This window comes from Oryctolagus cuniculus, chromosome 4, assembly GCF_051225735.1.
Source record: "Oryctolagus cuniculus isolate XC-2025 breed Fujian yellow rabbit chromosome 4, ASM5122573v1, whole genome shotgun sequence".
NCBI lineage: Eukaryota > Metazoa > Chordata > Mammalia > Lagomorpha > Leporidae > Oryctolagus > Oryctolagus cuniculus.
The window spans coordinates 47448555-47471590 of record NC_142870.1 but is presented as its reverse complement, the minus strand read 5'-3'; the positions used below and the strand labels follow the sequence as shown (position 1 = coordinate 47471590).

The 23036-nt window shown below is 37.1% G+C and overlaps 1 protein-coding gene across 2 annotated transcripts in view; it reads right to left on the bottom strand.

The window, feature by feature from the left end:
* Nucleotides 1-23036, bottom strand: part of EPHA3 (EPH receptor A3) — a 394767-nt gene that overhangs the window by 26539 nt on the left and 345192 nt on the right. For both annotated transcript variants that reach the window (XM_008267088.5, XM_002716757.6), the window contains exons 14-15: nt 8220-8369; nt 6252-6445 (exon numbers count right to left, since the gene is read on the bottom strand). In XM_008267088.5, the coding sequence (XP_008265310.3) occupies nt 6252-6445; nt 8220-8369 (344 nt within the window). The remainder of the gene's footprint in view (nt 1-6251; nt 6446-8219; nt 8370-23036) is intronic.

Here is a 23036-nt window from a genome sequence, read left to right as displayed (position 1 = left end):
AATCCCTGTCTTTTGCAGCAAAATGGATACAATTGCAGACCATTATACTTAGCAAAAAGCCAACCCCCAAAAGACAAATATCTTATGTTTTGTCTGATTTGTGATAGCTAATATAGAGAGTACAAAAAAAGCAATGTATATGAGTGAAAGTGACATGTTGGGATTTGAATATGGCTTATAGGCTTTATCTAGACTCCTGAGGAACAGTGATCTTTGTACATTCTACTTGTTGAATTCTTTATTTAATGGAGGATTAAGATTGTGGTTATGAAGTAAATTGAAAGTATGTTATCACAAAAATTAAAAGTAAAATAAAAAAAGGGAGGTAGAGGGAAGGTGGGAGAAGGGATGGAGGGTGATTAAGTATTATCATCTTATTAAAACTATATATATGAAATACTTGGTATCTGTTCACTTTATATAAATAAATATGTTCTATATTAAAAAGAGAAAAATTTTTGAAAGTATCCTAAAATTAAATGTTTTCTAGTAAAAGAGGTATAATTTATTCTGGTATTTAGAATATATATTCTGAGAAAAATATATTTTATTTTTCAATAAGAATGAATAAATAATTAAAAGATTATATTAAAATTTGGATGCTAGATCATACCTGATACACTAGTACTTATGCTGATCTGACATAAGGCCATATCTCTCCATAAAATTGGGGTTAAATATCTCTAGATCATATTGCATGGGTTAGCTTTATACTGACTAAATCATTCTGTGGAAATGGTTTAAATGTCATTTTTATGACACAGAAAGAGTTGAAAAAGGGTTTTCTCTGCTATGAATACTGTTGTGTAAAGATAAAAATAAATGGTGTCAGGATACAAAATTAGGACCATATGGCCCAGAGAAGGACAACAAGGCTATCCTGTTAGTTGTTAAACTGTCAGGTGGATTTCCAGAAGAGTCCAGACTGTCTTTCTCTGAAGGTTAGGGAAAAGATTAATCTTTATGGGATACGTTTTTTGAAGCTTTCTGTAAAGATCTATCATAAAATTCAATCTTATTAAAGCCTAATGTTATTTCTAACAAAATATGATTCTTATATACTAATATTAAGATTTTGTTTCTGACTATTTTTTTATTTATCTTATTCAAATGTAATGTAAAAAACAGAGGTGCCAGTGCTGCTGCGTAGCGAGTAAAGCTGCTGTCTGCAGTGCCAGTTGGAGTCCCAGCAGCTCCATTTCTGATCCAGCTCTTTGCCATAGCCTGGGAAAACAATAGTAGACGACCCAAGTCCTTGGGCCCCTGTATCTGTGTGGGAGACCTGGAAGAAGCTCCTGGCACCTGGCTTTGGATCTGCACAGCTCCCACCATTGCAGCCATTTGGGGAGTGAACCAGTGCCAGTGGATGGAACCTCTCTCTCTCTCTCTCTCTCTCTCTCTCTCTCTCTCTCTTCCTTTCTCTGCCTCTGTCTTTCTATAACACTGCCTTTCAAATAACTAAATAAATCTTAAAAAAAAAAAAAACTAGATCATTCATGCTTAGTATAATCAACTCAAAATAGATTAAATACTTCAAATTAACACCTGAACCATAAAATGCTTAGAAGCAAACATACAAGAAGAGCTCTGTAACACTGATCTTGGCAATGAGTTTCTAGAAATGACAACAAAAGCACAGATATAAAAGCAAAATTAATTCAATGGTATTGGGTCTTAAATTTAGGTCTTTGATCCACTTTGAGTGGATTTTTGGTAAGGTATAAAGTAGGGGTCTAGCTCCATATTTCTGCACAGGAGATCCATTTTTCCCAGCACCATTTGCAGAAGAGATTGTCTTTGCTTCATGGATTGATTTTAGCTCCTTTGTTCAAAATAAGTTGATCATAGATGTGTAAATTGATTTATGGAGTTTCTATTCTGTTCCATTGGTCTACACATCTATTTTTGTTGCAGTATCAAGCTGTTTTGATTATGACTGCACTGTAATATGTCTTGAAATCAGGTATTTTGATGCTTCCAGCTTTCTTTTTGTTCTATAAGGTAGCTTTAGTTATTCAGGATCTCTTGTGTTTCCATATAATTTTTAGCATCATTTTTTTCTAAACCTGAGAAGAATGTCTTTACTATTTTAATTGGGATTGCATTGAATCTGTAAATTGCTTTCAGTAGTATTGATATTTTGGTGATATTGATTCTTCCAATCCATTAACATGGAATATTTTTCCATGTTTTAATGTCTTCTATTTGTTTCTTTAAAAGTTTTATGATTTTCCTCATAGAGATCTTATAGAGATCTTTGACACCCTTGTATAAATTTATTCCATGGTATTTAATTCTATTTGAAGCTATTGTAAATGGGATTGATCTTAAAAGAGCTCAAGAAATTCAGCAGCAAGAAAACAAACAATCCAGTTAAGAAATGGGAAAAGGACTTGAACAGGCATTTTTCAAAGGAGGAAATTCAAATGGCCAACAGACACTTGAAAAACCGCTCAGGATAATTACCCATCAAGGAAATGCAAATCAAAACCACAATGAGATTCCACCTCACCCCAGTTAGAAGTTATGAATGGCTTTCATACAAAAATCAACAAGCAACAAATACTGAATGTGGGAAAAAAGGTATCCTAATCCATTGTCGGTGGTAATGCCAACTGTTGCAGCCACTGTGGAAAATTATATGGACAAACCTCAGAAATCTGAATATAGACCTGTCACATGATCCAGCCATCTCACTCCTAGGAATTTACCCAAACCAAAAGAAATCAACATATAAAAGAGTTATCTGTACCCTTATATTTATTGCAGCACAATTCACAATAGCAAAGATATGGAATCAACCCAGATGTCCATCAACTCATGACTGGATAAAGAAATTGTTATATACACATAGTATGAAATACTACTCAGATCTAAAAGCAATGAAATCCTGTCTTTGAAACAAAATGGATGAAACTGGAAACCATTACACTTAGTGAAATAAGCCTGACCCCAAATGACAGATATCCTATGTTTTCCCTGATAAGGGGTAACTAATAGAGCACATAAAATGTAATGTATTGGAATGATATGGACATTTTCAAATTAAATGTGTGTTTATAGCATTTGTCTCTTCTGTTGAAGAGACAAAATATATAGTGAATACATACAAAAATATGTAGTGAACACATACAATTCAATAGCAAAACAACATATAATTTGATTTTAAAAATTTAAAAAAAGGATCTAAATAGACATATTTCCAAGGGAGACATTCATATTGCTAAAGATACATTAAAAGTTTCTCGATATCATCAGGGAAATGCAAATCAAAATCACAATGATGTACCACTTCACACCTGTGAGGATGCGTATTATCAAAGTGTCAACCAGTAAAAAGCATTGTTGAGGTTGTGAATGATAGGGAACATTGTTGGTCGTGTTGGGAATTCAATAGCCACTTTGGAAAATTGTACAAAGCTTTCTCAAAAAATTAAGACTAAAACTATCATATGATCTGTCATTCCGTCCTCTGGGTATGTATCCAAAAGAAATTAATATTATTATCTTGAAGAGATAGCTGCACTGTCACATCCAATAGAATGTTATTAACAAAAAGCCAGAAATGGAAACAATCTTAATGCCCATCACCAAATGAATAGATAAAAAAAATTTGATCTATATAACCTCTCTCACTTTTCCTTTTCCCCTCTTTTTCTCTCTCCTTACATACAGAATCTTTTCAGCCTTAAAAAAAGGAAAACCTTCCATGTATGACAATATGGATGAAGTTAGAGGATATCACTTTAAGTGAAATAAGCCAGACAGAACCAAAAATACTGCATGATTTCACCTATATATTATATCACTTTAAAAATCTATCTCAGGGGACAGCGCTGTGGCACAGTGGATTAACGCCCTGGCCTGAAGCACCGGCATCCCATATGGCTGGTGGTTCTTGTCCCAGCTGCCCCTCTTCCAATCCAGCTCTCTGCTATGGCCTGGGAAAGCAGTAGAAGATGGCCCAAGCTCTTGGGCTCCTGCACCCAGATGGGAGACCTGGATGAAGCTCCTAGTTCCTGGAAGCTCCAGCCATTGCAGCTAGTTGGGGAGTGAAGCAGCAGATGGAAGACCTCTCTCTCTCTCCCTCTCTGCCTCTCCTCTCTCTGTGTAACTCTGACTTTCCAATAAATAAATAAATCTTTAAAAAATATCTGTCTCAGAAAAACAAGAGAATAGAAGAGCAGTTACAAGGGTCAAGAGGTGGAAGAATTGGGGGAACACTAGTCAAGGGTGAAGTTTGCAGTTATAAGATAAATATATTCTGGCAATTTAATGTAAAATAAAATAGCTATCAAAAATAATGTGTTATTTACTTGAAGTTTACTTAAAGAGTAGATGGGAAGTAGTGTCATGACACATGCATAGACACACACACAGGAGGTATCTCTGTGAGACAATGGATTTGCTATCTTGCTTGTGATCATCATTTAATAATGCAAGTGTATATCAAAGCATTGCATTGTACACTTGGAGTATGCACAATATTGTGATAATTGCATAAAAATAGAGGAAGAAGAAATATGCATAGAGGTATAGATGGGAATGCTCATTTATCCATTTGCCTCACTGTCAAATCTGTCAATACCTAAATTTTTCATGTTTAGTTTATCATGTGCCTTAGGTGACATTAATTTTGATTTCTTAAAACATCAGATTAATATATTATAGATTTATAGAAGTCTGATACAAAACTGTAATTAATTGAACATTTATACAAATATATATGTAAATATATATCTCTCTATATAAATATTATATATCTGTCTTTATCTCAAACATTTACCCATAATCATACACTATTAATCTTTAAATAGACAACTTAAGGCAAAAAGCAAGGAAATTCCTAGACATTAAATGGCAGCTTTAGTTACCAGGCTTTTTATCAATGGAAACAATAGGCTAGGGTTGAATTAATGGAAATGTAAAATTTCACATTTAAGACCAGATGTAGAGGAACTATTGATTATGCATAGACTCAATAACTGTAGAGCAGATCACAAAGCACTGTTACTGAGGCAATTCCATTCCACCTACAAAGACATTATCGGGTTTTCTATTCTTTAAACCATTGGTTATACATACAGTCACATAGCTAGTAGTCCCAAATATGCCTGAAGTGATTCTTTCTTCACTTGTCAAGGGGAATATTTTTCACATACAAAATATGTACTAGTGGGGTTGATGCTGTTGGTGCAGCAGGTTAAAGCCCCAGCCTGCAGCATGGGCATCCCATATGGGCACTGATTCAGTCCTGCCTGCTCTTCGGATCCAGGTCACACAAATGTGCCTAGGAAAGCATCAGAAGGTAGTCCAAGTCCTTGTGCCACTGCACCCACATGGAGACCCAGAAGAAGTCCCTGGCTCCTGACTTGGATCAGCTCAGCTCTGGCCATTGTGGCCATTTAGAGGGCAAACCAGAAGAAGGAAGACCTCTCTCTCTCTCTTCCCTACCTTTGTCTGTAACTCTTTCAAATAAAAATAAAAATAAATCTTTACAAAAAATATGTACTAGTGCGTGGACATCTGGTACAGTGGTTAAAACCATGCTGGATGCCCACAGCCCACACAGCAGGTACTTGTTTGAGTCCTGCCTCTGCTCCTGACTCAAGCTTCCTGTTAATGTGTACCCTAGAAAGTTGCAGACTGTGGATCATGTATTTGGGTACCTACCACACATGTGAGAGATCAGGATTGAGTTCCCTGCTCTTGGTCACAGCCTGGCCCAGCCCTGACTCATGTGGACTTTTACAGAGTAAGCAAGCTGATGGAAGATTCTTCTGTTTGTCTCTTTGCCATTCAGTTTTTTAAAAAAGTGTACTACCAAATGAGATAAATCAAAACAAAATTTAAAAGTCTACAAGAGCACACATCATCAGGAAAGAACTGCATTTATCTTACCCATACGGTAAGACTCTACATTGTTAAGACAGCTTTGCCTTTAATTTCTCTGAGATGCACTTATTTGATTAGCTGAGAAGACCTATTTCTCAAAGATTTAAAGAAGCTTCAATGCACAGTCACTTTTGTCAACATAGATATAAAAATATTTCAGAATTCTGTCATTACTACGAAATAACATGATTCTTTTCCCTAAAAATAAAAAACAGAAGACACACTTTTCCAACCTTGAGGAGTATAAATTTCAGAGAATTTTGCAGGGAAAGTCTACCGGAAAAAAACTGACATCTTTGAGACAGCAAGCACATGCATTTCTGAGTAAGAACAGGATGCAAACTCGAGTGTGTCACCTTGCTGCCGCACTGGTGATGATCTTCAGGCTGCCGGGATTCCGGATGAGCTTGTCCAGGATGCTGACAATCTGTTCAAACTTGGGTCTGTTGTTTCTGTCTTTCTGCCAGCAGTCCAGCATCAGCTGATACAAGGCAGCTGGGCAGTCCATGGGGGGTGGTAGGCGATAGCCCTCATCCACAGCCTTAATTACCTGTGTAGAAAGTGGAATGTATTTTACTCTATTCTAGGCGGGGCACATTACTAGGCATACTTTAAAGTTAAGTTTAAAAGTTCTCATTTTAAGTTGCCCAAAGGGATAACAGCTGATCAAATTGCTCATGACTCAAAACATTATATAAAAGAAGACCAAAAGAAAGTGGATTTTGGAAAGAAATTTTGGTGAAGATCCTTTTTGGATTAAAACAAAAAGAAATGTTTGGGATTATCGGAAGTTTGATAGACTGAAGTAATTATAATTATGTTATACAAATTATACATAGAAATTATGATTTCAAAAATATTAGAATGCAGATTCTAGTTCTATCACAGTTCAAATATTCCCTTCCTTTGATAAAATTCAATGTTCTACACAAGTATGTTAGTCTATTAGTTTTACACTTTTAAATGCAGTGTTTCTTAAATTTTCAATATGTATCCAAATCATCTAATGCATTTATTAAGATGCAGAGTATTGTTCCTTCTATCCGCAAATTTCTGGTAGCATAAATTTAGGGTAGAGTCTGAGAATTTTTTTTTTTTTTTTTTTGGACAGGCAGAGTGGGCAGTGAGAGAGACAGAGAGAAAGGTCTTCCTTTGCCTTTGGTTCACCCTCCAATGGCCACCACGGCTGGCGTGCTATGGCCGGCGCACCGCGCTGATCCGATGGCACAGCCAGGTACTTATCCTGGTCTCCCATGGGGTGCAGGGCCCAAGTACTTGGGCCATCCTCCACTGCACTCCCGGGCCATAGCAGAGAACTGGACTGGAAGAGGGGCAACCGGGACAGAATCCGGTGCCCCAACTGGGACTAGAACCTGGTGTGCCGGCACCGCAGGTGGAGGATTAGCCTATTGAGCCGTGGCGCCGGCGGAGTCTGAGAATTTCTATTCTTAACAAATTTCCAAGCCATCTAGTTCAAAAGACCACACATTGAGTTCCATAGGTGAAGACATAATTTTATAAAACAGATGTGGAAAAGTGAGTGTGATTTTCCGTGTATTACATACAAAGCAATTTTTTTTGAAGAAGCATAGAATTATTTGAAGATTAAAATGCATTAGAAGCCATTTCATATGTAATGAGTCAAAAATGACTTGGACAAGTTATCTTGTCCTGTGTCATTGGGATCTTGCTAAGATATTGTGGTTAAGGATAAAGAAAAAATCTCTGAGTGCTGACCCATATGCAAATAGCATCTTTTACTAGGCATGAGAAAAACATAACCTATAACAACAAAATTCTTTTAAAAATCATATCATAGATATAATAGAAATTTAAAGAGCATTTTCTCCATCCAGCCTTTCATTCATATAAATAAATCCACGTCCATGTTTAATACATTAATAGAAATGACATGATTGAGATTTCTTATTTTTGAAAAACACTGTATTTGAGGAAACAAGTTGCCAAGATGCATTAATCTAATCAAGAAAGAATAGCAGACATATGTATCTTAAAAGCAGTTTGATAGCAAAAAATATTTCAAATATTCCATTATATCTATTTATCTTCTTAGTCACTTATTCTATTAGTATAAAACCATTCCATTTTTGTCTCATTTCTAAACCCTGATGAAGGAAACATTGAAGCTATAAGAGTAATTCAATTAGTATCCTCTAAGACTTGGAAACAATTTCAGTCCTTCCAAGTATTCAATTCCAATGTCACAGACCAGGAACCACCTGGTTTTGTTATGCTTCACTTCCTTGCACAGCTTGATATTTAAATCGGAACCCATAATTCTTAAGCTACAAAAACATACTTACGTCCTGATTGGACATCTCCCAGTATGGTCTCTCTCCATAAGACATCACCTCCCAGAGAACAATCCCATAACTCCACACATCGCTGGCTGATGTGAATTTGCGGTAGGCTATAGCTTCTGGTGACGTCCAGCGGATTGGGATCTTGCCTCCCTTAATAGAAAGTCATGTGTGCATAAATGAGCAACGCACAGCACATATTCGACACATTATATAATCTAAAATCTGATAGGATATGTCATGGTATTTCTATTCTAAAATGGAACATAAATAAATGCTAAAACATTTTTATGTTTTTCTATTATAAAACAGACATAAGTAGCATATCATTTACAGCAAGGAAATATTACAAATCAACCTTTTATTTGTAATCTTACCAAGACCTATTATTTAAATAAACTACAGTAATTAGAAAAAAGTAATAAGTTGATAACAAACATGACCAAGATACTTATTTGTTTTTACCTTAAGAAAATTAAAATGAAACACATCAAAGCTACCACATCTTAAATGCTTCATTACTATTTTCCCAAGAGGAGCGTTTTGAATATATTTTAATAAAATTGCTTAACATGGTGAAATACTGAAAGGCAATCTCTGCAAAGAAGATTTTAGTGACCCCTGTATTTAAGTTGGAAAGCAAAATCCATTCCATGTTAATCTGATACAGACACAATGCTGCTGTTAGAGGGGTCTCTGCTGAAACACCAGGCCCATCTCATCAAGCGAGACGTTCATTCTCCAAATTTTTTTATGTAGCTGGGACTTTCTACTGTATACTGTAACACAGCATGTGGTTATAGATTCAAGATCATTATGTCCAGAATGGTCTTCCAATCAAGTGCTGTTTGTTTGTTTTCCATTGTATTAATCTCATTCAACAAATTTTTTTTCAAAATTCAAATGAAGAAAAAAATGTAATTATCTTAAAGAAAACACTTAAATTTTTAATTCTCTTCTTTCTAATGTGTTTTACAATCATTGAGGCCTAATAAATATACAAATACAGACATACACACACATATATACACATACACCAAGGAAGGTGTTAAAAAACAACTTCAAACTATTCAATTTAACAATTTCTGAAAGCTACTGAACAATCCTTTCCACTTCTTTTAACTTTGATTGTATTAATTCTTGAAAATTCATTATGACTCTTTGCTCACTGTGCTATTTTGGGCATGTCTCCTGGCTCCATTTCAAGCCATCACTGCTAAAATCACAAAGCCCACTCACTATAAGAATACATCAAAAAGTTTGTGTGAAAATGTAATTAAAATATAAGTTTATCCTCCCAACAGGCTTGAGTTCCTAAAGTAAACTGATTGAGATCCAGTGGAGTGGGCTGCTTGTACTGACCCAAGTTACACTTTCATAGAATTCAAGAGGAAAGTCTAGAGCCCTGGCAGTGCTAACAATGAATGCGGAGATGTTTCTCCTTCTCCTCTTCCTCCTCCTCCTCCTCCTCCTTCACAGGCAGAGTGGACAGTGAGAGAGAGAGACAGAGAGAAACGTCTTTCTTTTCCGTTGGTTCACCCCCACAATGGCCACCGTGGCTGGTGCGCTGCGGTCTGCGCATCGCGCTGATCCGAAGCCAGGAGCCAGGTGCTTCTTCCTAGTCTCCCATGCAGGTGCAGGGCCCAAGCACTTGGGCCATCCTCCACCGACTTCCCAGAGAGTTGGACTGGACAGAATCCGGCGCCCCGACCGGGACTAGAACCCAGGGTGCTGTCGCCACAAGCGGAGGATTAGCATATTGAGCCGAGGCGCCAGCCCGAGATGTTTCTTCTTAACTAGTTGTAAATGCAGCTTGCAGACAACTGCACACATAGAAGCTTCCAACCCAGAGGGTGCCTGGAAGCTTCACAATCCTTCACCCATATTTCACCCAATGCATCTTAAAGCATAGATGAGAAGAGAAGAACATGACAGAGGCTGAATAAGACGCACCAGCAATTGTATCCCACAGAGACACCAACTGAGCAGCTATCCTGCATAAGCCAACCACACAAGAGAAGAGAGATGCTAGTGCTCACTTTGTGTATAATAAGAAAGATGCACTGAACAACGCAGGAAGGGGAGAGTTGTTGCTCATGTCATACTTCTCCCAGCTACAAGAAATGCAATGAGGACAGAGATATAGCACCTTCCACTTGGAAAAGGTGGAGGGAATTAAGTTCAGACATTAGATTTGAGACCCAGTACCAGGCTGGTGACAGTGAAATCTGGAGCAGGACATGTATCACAACACCTACTCCAAGGCCAGTAGCTATATACTGAATCTTTGTACCCTCCATAGGCAGGTCCCTAAGGGACCACCTCCACCATCCCTCCCCCAGCTCTGCTGACAGAGAAGCAAGACTCCAGCCACTGGAGCACTAAATGGGAAAACATGATTAAAAACCTTCCTTGAATCTCAGTGCCAGGCCTGCTGCAGTGAGACTCAGCCCCAAATAAAGTTCTCAGCAGGGCTTACAGGTGCAGCCTCCAGCTAGCTCTTCACTGGCCTCCCAGGAAGACCTGTGCTCTGGGGTTCTTTCAGCCTATATCACTCAGCCTCATGTGGGACTGACAAGGGCCCAGTGACTGTGAGACCCAAGTGCGACTCAGCTTAACCTTCATCTGGGGAGTCAAAGGATGGCCTCTTATCACCCTTCCCTCAACCTTAGACAAACAGCAGGAAGTAAGACTTCAGTCACCGCAGAGAATGGCAGGGAAGTGAGTTCAGGGCTTTGCCTTGAGGTTTGGTACTAGACCTGCTGTGGTGAGACCCAGAACCACATATAGACCAAAAGCTCATATCACCAGCCCAGTACTCACAGCAAGAGCATTTACAACTGCCCTGACACCAGGTGGAGACCTCTGCCTTGATAAAACATACATGTGTTGCAGTCTGTATCATTCCCAGCTTCACGCGAGCCTGGCATGCTCCTGTAAGACAGCACAGGGACCTATTGCTGTGAGACTCAGATGCAACAAAGACTGGTGTCCATCTGTTCAGCCAAGGGATTGCCTTCCTATACCTCCTCCAACAAGGGGCAAACATTAAGGAGCAATACTCCAGCTACTGAGGAGTACGACACAAAAGTGAGCAAAGAATTTCATCTTGGACCTAGTAAAATCACCAGTGGGCAGATAATAATGAGTCCAATTCCAGGGCCAGTACCTGTGCCTATATATGGAGCCCTCGAACCTGTTGCCCTCCCAAATGAAGACACACAGCCCAAGTCCATTGGACTTATATAACGGTCAGTATCACCTGTTATTGGTTGCAGAGACCACAGGACTGTACCTCCATTTCTACTCCAACTCCAGGTAGCCTGGTACCCAGACAATAATTGTTTACTTGGAGAAAGAAAAGATAGGCATGTTCCAATACATTTCACAGAAACCTGGGGCTGACACTGAGGGGATCCCTGTGCCACTGTTATACATTGGATCTGAGCTACAGTGACTCCATTCATGCTCCTATTAAAAAAGAAATGAAAACAATAATTTCAGGATTCTGGGTTCTCGTGATCCCAGCCACTGTGGACCGAGAGATGGAGGCCTCACAATGGCAGACAATGCCGTGTAGGCCAACACCAACACTAAGATACCCTCTGGGACTAAGACAGACACCCTATGCTCCCACTGCTGCTGTAATTGATTATAAAGCAAGAAAAATATACACAGATTATCACACATCATTTAACTAGAACTAAAGCCAAAAGAGCCCACCAAACTGATACTTGAAGATACATCTTCAGGAAGAAGTCATTTATCACAAAAGCTGCTTGTGAATATTGTGACAAAAAACAGTTAACAAACCAAGTGTGCAAATACCAATAGAGGAATATAGAAAGTATGAAAAAGTAAGCCAATAGTTTGCCTCCCCCAAAGGAATACAATCATATTTTACTAAGAGACTCAGAAGAAAAAAAGATTAATGGAATGACTGGCAAAGAAATCAGAAGCATGATTATAAAGATACACAGAGACAAGAGGATGCAGTTAAACGAAATCAGGCAAATAATGCATGAAATGAATGGGAATTCAGCAAAGAGAAATCTTAAAATGGAAACAAGCCCTAAAAATGAGCAACTCAAACAACAACAAAAAAATACAGTACAAAGCTTTAACAGCACATTAGATCAAGTAGAATAAACAATATCTGAATGTAAAGATGGGTCTTTTGAAATATGTCAGTCAGATAAGCAGGTAGGAAAGAAGCGAGGAAAGAGAAGGAAGGAAGGAAGGAAGGAAGGAAGGAAGGAAGGAAGGAAGGAAGGAAGGAAGGAAAATATGTTTTAAAATGAGGACAGAATCTTAGACCTATGTAAAATAATGAAGCAAGCAAATATTCAAATTCTGGAGATCCTTGGAGAAAAGAAAAAATAGAAAATATATTAAAATGCAATAGTTGAAAAATTCACCATTTTAGGGAAAGATATGAACAAGTATGTATGTAGGAGGCTCATACAGCTCCATAGAACATGATCAAAAATTCCTCAGTGAAACAAATTAGAATCAAATTCTCAAAGATACAAAATGAGAATTCTAAAATCTAAAAGACCAAGTCACACTCACAAGAAACCCCATTAGAGTAATGACATATTTCTTAGCAGAATCTTTATAGGAAAGGAGGGAATAGAATGATATATATATAGAATTCTGAAAGAAAAAAATGCCAACCAAGAATACTATACTAAGAAAACTATTTTTCATAAATACAAAAGTAAAACATCCCAAGATAAGTAAAAACAAAAAAATCATCACCATCAGACCAGCCTTATAAAAGATTCTTAGGGGAATCCCATATACTGAAGCAGAAAAATAATTAACATCATGAAAACATGTGAAAAGTAAATCCAAATGGCCAACAGGCACATGAAAAAATGTTCAAGGTCATTAGCAATCAGGGAAATGCAAATCAAAACCACAATGAGGTTTCACCTCACCCCAGTTAGAATGGCTCACATGCAGAAATCTACCAACAACAGATGCTGGCGAGGATGTGGGGAAAAAGGGACATTAACCCACTGTTGGTGGGAATGCAAACTGGTCAAGCCACTATGGAAGTCAGTCTGGAGATTCCTCAGAAACCTGAAGATAACCCTACCATTCGACCCAGCCATCCCACTCCTTGGAATTTACCCAAAGGAATTTAAATTGGCAAACAAAAAAGCGGTCTGCACCCTAATGTTTATTGCAGCTCAATTCACAATAGCCAAGACCTGGAACCAACCTAAATGCCCATCAACGGTAGACTGGATAAAGAAATTATGGGATATGTACTCTTTAGAATACTATACCGCAGTAAGAAACAATGAAATCCAGTCATTTGCAACAAAATGGAGGAATCTGGAACACATCATGCTGAGTGAAATAAGCCAGTCCCCAAGGGACAAATACCATATGTTCTCCCTGATCGGTGACAACTGACTGAACACCAAAAAGGAAACCTGTTGAAGTGAAATGGACACTATGGGAAACGGTGACTTGATCAGCATAGCCCTGACTGTTAATGAACAAATTAATACATTATCCCTCTTAGTAGTTTTTTTGTCTGTTCTCCTTAATATGACTGGTTTAATTCTGTAATTAATACACAGTTATTCTTAAGTGTTGAAAATTAACTGAAATGTGATCCCTGTTAAACATAAGAGTGGGAATAAGAGAGGGAAGAGATGTATAATTTGGGACATGCTCAAGCTGACTTGCCCCAAATGGTAGAGTTAGAAACATACCAAGGGATTCCAGTTCAATCCCATCAAGGTGGCATGTACCAATGCCATCTCACTATTCCAAGTGATCAATTTCAGTTCACAACTGATCATAATGAAAGGACTAAGAGTCAAAGGGAACACATAAACAAGTCTAGCACCTGCTAACACTAACTGATAGAATAAATAAAGGGGAGAGTGATCCAACATGTGAAGTGAGATACTCAGCAGACTCATAGAATGGTGGATGTCCTAAACAGCACTCTGGCCTCATAATCAGCCCTAAAGGCATTCGGATCTGGCTGAAAAGCCCATGAGAGTATTTCAGGCATGGAAAGCCAAGACACTCTGGCAAAGAAAAAAAAAAAAAAAAAAAACCCTAAATGAAAGATCTCTGTGAGTGAGATCCCAGTGGAAAGAGCAGGTCTTCAAAGAAGGAGGTACCTTTCTCTGAAGGGAGGAGAGAACCTCCATTTTGACTATGACCTTGTCTAAACAAGATAAGAGTCGGTGAACTCAAAAGGCTTCCATAGCCTTGGAAACTCATGACTGGTGCATAGGGAGATTACTGATGCCATAAACAGGAGTGTCAATTTGTAAAGTCAACAACAGGAGTCACTGTGCACTTACTCCTCATGTAGGATCTCTGTCCTTAATGTGCTGTACATTGAGACTTAATGCTATAATGAGTACTCAAACAGTATATTTCGCTTTGTGTTTCTATGGGGGTGCAAACTGTTGAAATCTTTACTTAATGTATACAAAACTTATCTTCAGTAAAAAAAAAAAAAAGAAGAAGAAATTATCAATTCCCAACTTGACTCTCACTGGGATTAAACATGACAATATGTCTGATCTGATTTCATCAGCATTTAAAAAATCATCTATTATTTTTCACTTTATGTTTGTGTGGGAGCAAACTGTTGAAATCTTTACTTAATGTATGCTAAACTGATCTTCTGTATATAAAGAGAATCGAAAATGAATCCTCATGTGAATGGAAGGGGAGAGGTTGTGGGAAAGGGGAGGGATGCTGGTGGGAGAGACGATATCGGGGGGAAGCCATTGTAATCCATAAGCCGTACTTTGGAAATTTATATTCATTAAATAAAAGTTTAAAAAAAAAGAAGAGAAAATAAACAAAAAATTTTAAATGATTAACTGTTGATATTCATCAATAATAGCTTCAAATGTAAATGGAATAAATACTCTAATTAAAGGACAGACTGATTAAAGAGATAAAAAATAGTTGGCACAATGATACTACAAGGAATACATTTCATTAGTAAAGTTACACAAAATAAAAGTGAAAAGAGAGATAAAGAATCCTATGCAAACAGAAACCAAAAACAAGCTGTATTTATATCAGTAAAAATAGGCTTTAAGATAAATAGGAAAAAAAGGCAACTACACAATGTTCAATACATTAAATCAACAGGTACATATAATTGGAAATGTATACACACCTAATGACAGAGCATTCAGTATTAAAAACAAATATTAGTAGAATTTCAGGGATAGATAAGTCATAATACAATAGGAGTGGTGGGAGACTTCACAGTGAATTTCATCAATGGGCGGATCAGTCAAATAAAACATAAACAAAGAAACATCAGGGTTAAATTGTACTATAGGCCAAAAGAGTCTAAAAAGGGACATTTACTGAACCTTGCACCCAACAAATGCAGAATATGTATTCTTTTCATAATCACATGAAAAATCATATAGAATAAACCATATATTCAACAAAAAATGTCTCAGATAATTCCAAAAAAAATCATACTATGTTTTCTGACTACAAAGAAATTAAACTAGGAATCAACAACAAATAATTATATGGAAATTTATGAACATGCTTGAGAATGATCAAACACTGAATAAACTAGAGGGAAATGAAAAATATTCCTTGAAACAAACAAAAATTGAAGCACAGGGCTGGTGTTGTGGAGCAGACAGTTAAGCCACTCCTGCAACACTGCATCCCAAATAGGTGCCAGTTTGAGTCTGAGCTGCTCCACTTCCAATGCAGCTCCCTGCTAATGGGCCTGGGAAAGCAGCAGAAGATGGACCAAGTGCTTTTACCCATTGCCACACACGTGGGAGACACAGATGAAGCTCCGGGCTTTGGCCTGGCCCATCCATGGCTACTGTGATCATTTGGGGCATGAACTAGCTGATGGAAGATCTCTCTATATGCCTCTCCCTCTCTCTCTGTGACTCTATCTTTTAAATAAATAAATAAATCTTTTAAAAGATGGAAACACAACATAAAACACTTATGAAATACCAAAGAAGTGCTTAGGTAAGATTACAGCAACAGTGTTTACCAAAACAAATAGAAAGATCTTAAATAAACAAACAAATGGATTTATCTCAAAGACATACAAAAGCAAAAATACCCCAAACCCAAAATTATTTGAAAGAAAAAAAGAAGTAACACATATTAGGGCAGAAATAGATGAAATACAATCTTAAAAGATCTGAAAGTTTAATGAAATGAAGAGTTGGTTCTTGAAAACATAAACAAAATTGACAAACTGTTATCAAGACCCACAGGGGAATAAAATAGAAGACTCAGATAAATAATATCAATGAAGAAAAGGAAATATTATAACTGATACTGTAGACATACAAAGGATCATTAGAGAATTTTATGAACAATATTCAACAAATTCAATAATGTAGAATAAATAAATTTCTGACACATAAAATTTACTAGAATTGAATCATGAAATATAGAAAACGAGAATAGGCCAATAATGAGTGATAATGAATCAGAAATAAAAAGTCTCCCAATAACTGAAAGCCTAGACAAGATAACTTTACCACTGAGTTCTTCCAAAATTGTAAGGAAGAACTGACACCAGTTGTTCTCAAATAATTTTGAAAAAGTGAAAGGAAGGAAAATCTTTCAAACTAATTTTTTAAAGCCAGGATTACTTCAATTTCAAACTAGAAAAGATGCAGCAAAAAGACTCTGAACCAACCTCCTTGAGGAACACAATACAAAAATTCTCAACAAAACACTATTAAGTCCAATCCAGCAACACGCAAAAAGATCATTCACCATGAGTTAGTAGGATTATTGCAGGGATGCAAGGATGGTTCCAACATACCCAAATTAATAAATGCAACACATTACATTAACAGAATGAAGGATAAATATCATATACCAACAAATACACCCAGAAATACTCGGTGCCATTAGCCACCAGAGAAATGCATATAACAACCATAGTGAGATATTAATTTCACCGCTGTTAAAATGGCTATTATCAAAAAATAACAAAGGGAATGTTTATAAATTGTTGGATAGAACACACATTTGAGCCATCATTGTATAGAACAATACAGAGGCTCCTCAGAAAGCCAAAAATATATCTACTGCATGACCCGACTATCCCACTTTTTAGTATTCATTTGAAAGAAATGAAGTCAGCCTATCAAAAGCTAGCCACCATGTCATTTTCATTGCAGCTATTCACAACATCCAAGATATAGAATCAACCTATATGTGCACTGTTGGATAAAGAAAATATATACATATATATATATTCAATGAAATATTATTTAACTATTAAAAAGAATGAAATCCTGTCATTTGCAGTAAAATACATGAAACTGCTAAGTTATTAACTTAGGTTAAATAAGCCAGATACAGAAAGATGAATAGTGCATATTTTCTATCAAATGTGGAAGCCTAAAAAGTTATCATGAAACTTAAAATAGTGATTACTAGAGCTTGGGAAAGGTTGGAAAAGAAGAGGGTTGGAGGGAGGTTGGGTAAGTGGTACCAAAACAAAATTAGTTAGAAATAATAGGTTCCCATAGGGGTGGGATAGGAGGGTAGGAGGAATGGAGGAAGGGAATATCATTATATTCTTAGAAATGGACCTATGAACTATATTGAATCTGTTAAAAACTAATTTAAAAATTTTAAAAATCTTAAAATGAAAAAAGGAAAAATAATAGGTTCTCATGTTTACAATACAGTGGAGTAAGTAAAGTTCACAGTAATGAATTATATGCTGTATAAAGAACTGGAAGAGAGGAGCTTGTTGGCTTCAAATATAAAGATAAAGAAATGGAAATGCTAATTTCCTAACTTGATTCCATTTACACTGTATACATCTGTTGAAATATTGCATGGCTTCCCAAAAGTTTATAAATATAACATGTTGATTCAATTTTTATTTTAAAATGTCTTTAAAAGATTAATTTATTTTGGTAAAAAAATTCAAAATCCATGTATATGAGTTTTTTAAAACTACATGGAAATTGTATTATGAAAAAACTATGCATGCATTTCAAAAAATGTTTAGATTTGTAGAAATTTATATTTTAATTTCATTTTTCCAAAAATTGTTTGAAGTGCCTTCATGTAATATTTCATACTTTGGTAGACATTGGTTATGGTTATTTTACTTGTTTGCCACTTAGGTTTTTAACCTGATTTGTCTTCTAGACAGAATTACATCAGGGTTTGAGTTTCCACCCCTATGCAAGGGGAAGTAAGACAACTTGTTTTTTCATTTTCTTTTGAACACATAAAGAGTAAATAAATGACAGTCAATTGTCACAAAACTTTTCGCAAAATTTTAAATACTTCCTTCTTTAATTTATATGTTTCTATTGATCAACTCTTGCTGGCCAGAATCTACCTTAGGTCATAATTTAAAGTAAATATATTTACTTAAATTACAAATGGAAAACTCTTCATTCACATTTTAATATATGATGCCCATAAAGCTCATTCTAAAGAAAAAACTAGCTGATCTGAATATTTTATTCAAAAGAAAGTGTGAATGAGTGGGTTTATCTTTACCCAATTCTATTGTTTGAAGCCCCTAGACAGTTTGCATTTAATCCCAGAATTTATTCAATATTCAAGAAACAATTAGCTTTAGAAAACATTCATTCTCTACATCCAGGTTGCTGTGCAGGCTGTTTAGCTTAGCTCCAAAAATAAGATGATAAGTTGAGAGTCAGGACTTGAGTCATTACTTTCTACCAGCCAGAGAGTACACTAGCAGGGAGCTGGCAACAGAAATAGAGTCAGCACAGAAAGCCAGGGAGGAACTCTTCTATGGGACACTGGCATTCCAAGTAGATTCTTAATGATTGTGCCACACACCAGCCTCCCATGCTGTCTTCTTTAAGATATGTTGCTATTGTTTTTCTTGGAATACTTTTTACCTACCTGGTTTTTGTTCTTGGTAAACTTATTATAAGAACATCCTGATCCAATATGAAATCATTGTAATATTCGGGAGTCTTCCAGGCAGAGTGGATCAGCCCATTATCTTTGGTCTGCCTACTGTTTAATAATCCTGTTGGACTGGAATGTCCAGCAGGGTAACTGCCATTCTTCCTTGGTTTTTGGATTCTCATAAGTTTAAAGTAGGAAGGTGACTTTCCACCTCTCCTGTGTACACTTCATTTGTTGTAAACAAGTGAAATTCTGCCAAGTGAGAATATGGCATTGTTTTATAAACTTAGTTTTACAGATTTTACTGCAAATCTTGAATAATTTTGAGCAATTGTAAATATAGAGTACATTTTCAATTAATTTGAATCCAGTTTTTCAAAATATATGTAAATATTAAAAATAATGAATCATGCAGATTATCAATAATGTCCTTTCAAAAGCAAAAGCATAGGATTCTGTGATTCTGAGATAGCCAAATAGGGAAAAGACATGTTGGTTTTGATCAGGGAAAGATAATAAAAGAAAAGCAGTGGAAGAGCATTTCCAGGGAGAGTTGGAGAGAAATTTTCAGTGGAAACTCTATAGAAAGAAGAGATACCATGGAGCAGTGTACACCGCACAAACACGTAGCAGCAAGCAGGAGACACTATCTGTGACTGCCCCAGCCAGGAGCTGAAGGAGACATCCGGTGTTGAGAGCAAGCTGAGCGCAGATTGTGGCAGCCAGGGTCACTGGTGACAATGTCTGGCCTGAAGCCCTAGTTGGGGGCAGAGTACCCACTTAACCTAGTGAGAGAAAAGCACATATCTTTCTCCTCTTCCCCCAACAAGTGAGCCCACAGAGAGAAAGCACCATCTTAATGCCAGTAGAGTTACGGCAGCTCTCACACATGTAGAACTAGGAGATTTTATCAGAGAGATAAATCTGAGTTCCCCACTGATTGAGTCTGGCTGGGAGGGTTGACAGTGGGGTGAACACCCACTTAGAACTGTGAGGCATTCCAATCACCCATTTTATCAGAGGCTCTGGGGCTCAAATTGCCATGGAGGAGCACCCACAGCCATCCGGTTCTGGAAATGCCTCTTTTCTTTCTGTGGATAGGGCAGGCTCAGAGTTGAGAGTAGATCTTCAGTAGTCTGTGACTGTGGGTGCCTTGCACGTAATGACTGTGGAAATTCTGTGATAGCACAATAGGTTGTGGAGTGTAACTGGATCTGTGGAAAACCACTGTGTCTGACATCAGAGTCTCAGAGCTTACTGATTGCCTGGGTTAGGTCATTGCAGAGGGTTTTACACTCACACGGAAGACCACACACCTCCTTTGTGTGGTTGATGCGCCAGCATGAGTAGGGGTTGTAGTCACTATGAGCTAACGCCAGGCATTGATCACCTTGTTAGAGAGAAGGTTACGTTATGATCACATCAATGGATGTGACAATAGAGGGGATCTACCACACCCAACTTAAGTGTCACATTGGATTCTCAACACACCCCTCAGCACTGACCGGAGTACCCATCACACACTTGTGGATATCCACTGAAGGAGCAGGCATTCCACTAAGCCAAAGAGGCATAGTTCAAAGATAAAACCCATCAGAGGAGAAAACCAACAAGTGCTTCCACAAATACCTAAAAACAAACTCGGCCCTGCACCTGCATGGGAGACCAGGAGAAGCACCTGGCTCCTGGCTTCGGATCAGCGTGGTGCACTAGCTGCAGCACGCCGGCTGCAGCAGCCATTGGAGGGTGAACCAATGGAAAAGGAAGACCTTTCTCTCTGTCTCTCTCTCTCTCACTGTCCACTCTGCCTGTCATAAAAAAAAATTTTTTTTTTAAAAATCAGAAATACAAGACACACAAAACAAGGAAGACAATATGGAACCAAAAGACTCCATTAAGAAACTACTGAAATATATGTTTGCCAAAATAGCTCAGTTGGGGAAGTGTTAGACTAAAGAAACTACTGAGATACATAAGAGAGTTTGGTAAAGTTGCAGGATATAAAAATAATACACAGAAATCAATAGCTTTTGTATACACAAAAAATGGCATAGCTGACAAAGAACTTGTAAGATCAGCAATTAACAATAGCCAATAACTTGGGATAAATTTAACCAAAGAAATGAAAAGACCCTTACAATGAAAATTACAAAACATTAAAGAAAGAAATAGAAGACACAAAAATTGGAAAAGTCATCCATGATCATTGATTAGAAGTATTAATTTCATCAAAGTTACATACTATAGAAAGCAATTTACAGATTCAATGTGATCCCAATCAAAATACTAATGACATTCTTCTTAGATATAGAAAACATGATGCATAGGGCCGACTCCATGGTGCAGTAGGTTAATCCTCTGCCTGTGGTGCAGGCATCCCAGATGGGTGCCGGTTTTAGTCCTGGCTACTCCTCTTCCAATCCAGCTCTCTGCTGTGGCTTGAGAAGGCAGTAGAAAATGGCCCAAGTCCTTGGGCCCCTGCACCCACATGAGAGACCAGGAAGAAGCTCCTGGCTCCGGGCTTCGGATAGGTAAAGCTCTGTAGAGTAAACAAACGGAAGGAAGACCTTTCTCTCTGTCTCTCCCTCTCACTGTCTGTAACTCTACCTCTCAAATAAATAAATAAAATCTTAAAAAAAAGAAAACATGATGCTAAAATTCATATGAAAACTCAAGAGACTGAAAATACATAAAGCAATCTTACACAACAAAAAACAAGCCTGGAGGCATCACAATAGCAGATATCAAGAGATACTGCAGAATAATTACAATCAAAGCAGCCTGGTACTGGCACAAAAATACACAGGTAGACCAGTGGAACAGATAGAAATCCCAGAAATCAATCCACGAATCTACAACCAACTAATCTTTGACAAACTAGCGGAAATCAATCCTTGAAGGAAAGGACAGTCTCGTCAACAAATGGTGTTGGGAAAACTGTATCTCCATGTGCAGAAGTATGAAACAGCCCCTTCTTTACATCTTATACAGAAATCAACTCAAAATGGATCAAGGATCTAAATTTACAACATGATGCTATCAAAAAATAGAGGAAAACATCGAGAAAACTGTAAGACATTGGCATAGGCAAAGACTTCTTGGAAACAATCTGAGAACTACAAGCAATACAGACAAAAATAGACTAATGGGATAATACCAAGTTAAGAAACTTCTTCACAGCAAAGGAAACACTCAACAAAGAAGCAACTGATAGAATGAGAGAAATGTTTGCACACTACGCATCAGCATACAAAAAGAACTCAAGAAACTAAACAACAACAAAGCAAATAATCAAGTCAAGAAATTGGCAAAGAACATGAACTGACAATTTTCAAAGTATGAAATACAATCAACAGACACATGAAAAAATGTTCAGTATCACTAACCATAAGGAAAATGCAAATAAAAATTCAGAGTGAAGATTCATATTATCCCAGTTAGAATGCCCATCACACAGAAATCAAAAAACAACAAATGCCAGCAAGTATGTGGGGGAAATGATTCACTAATGCATTGCTGTTGGGAAAATAAATTGGTGCAGCCATCATGGAAGACAGTATGGAGATAACTCAAAAACCTGAAAATAGATCTACCATATGACCCAGCCATCCCATACCTGGGAATTTACCCAAATGAAATGAAATCAGTGTATACACCCATGTGTATTACAACTCAAATCACAATTGCTAAATATAGAATCAACCCAGATGTCCACCAACTGATGATGGGATGTAAAAACTGTGGTGTGTATGCACTATGGAATTCTACTCAGCCATAAAAATAGAAAAAAAAAAGTTCTGTCTTTTGCAATGAAATTGATGTAACTGGAAACCATTATACTTAATAAAATAGCCAGTCCTAGAAAGATGATCTGTGGTAATTAGTAGAGTACAAAAATGTAAT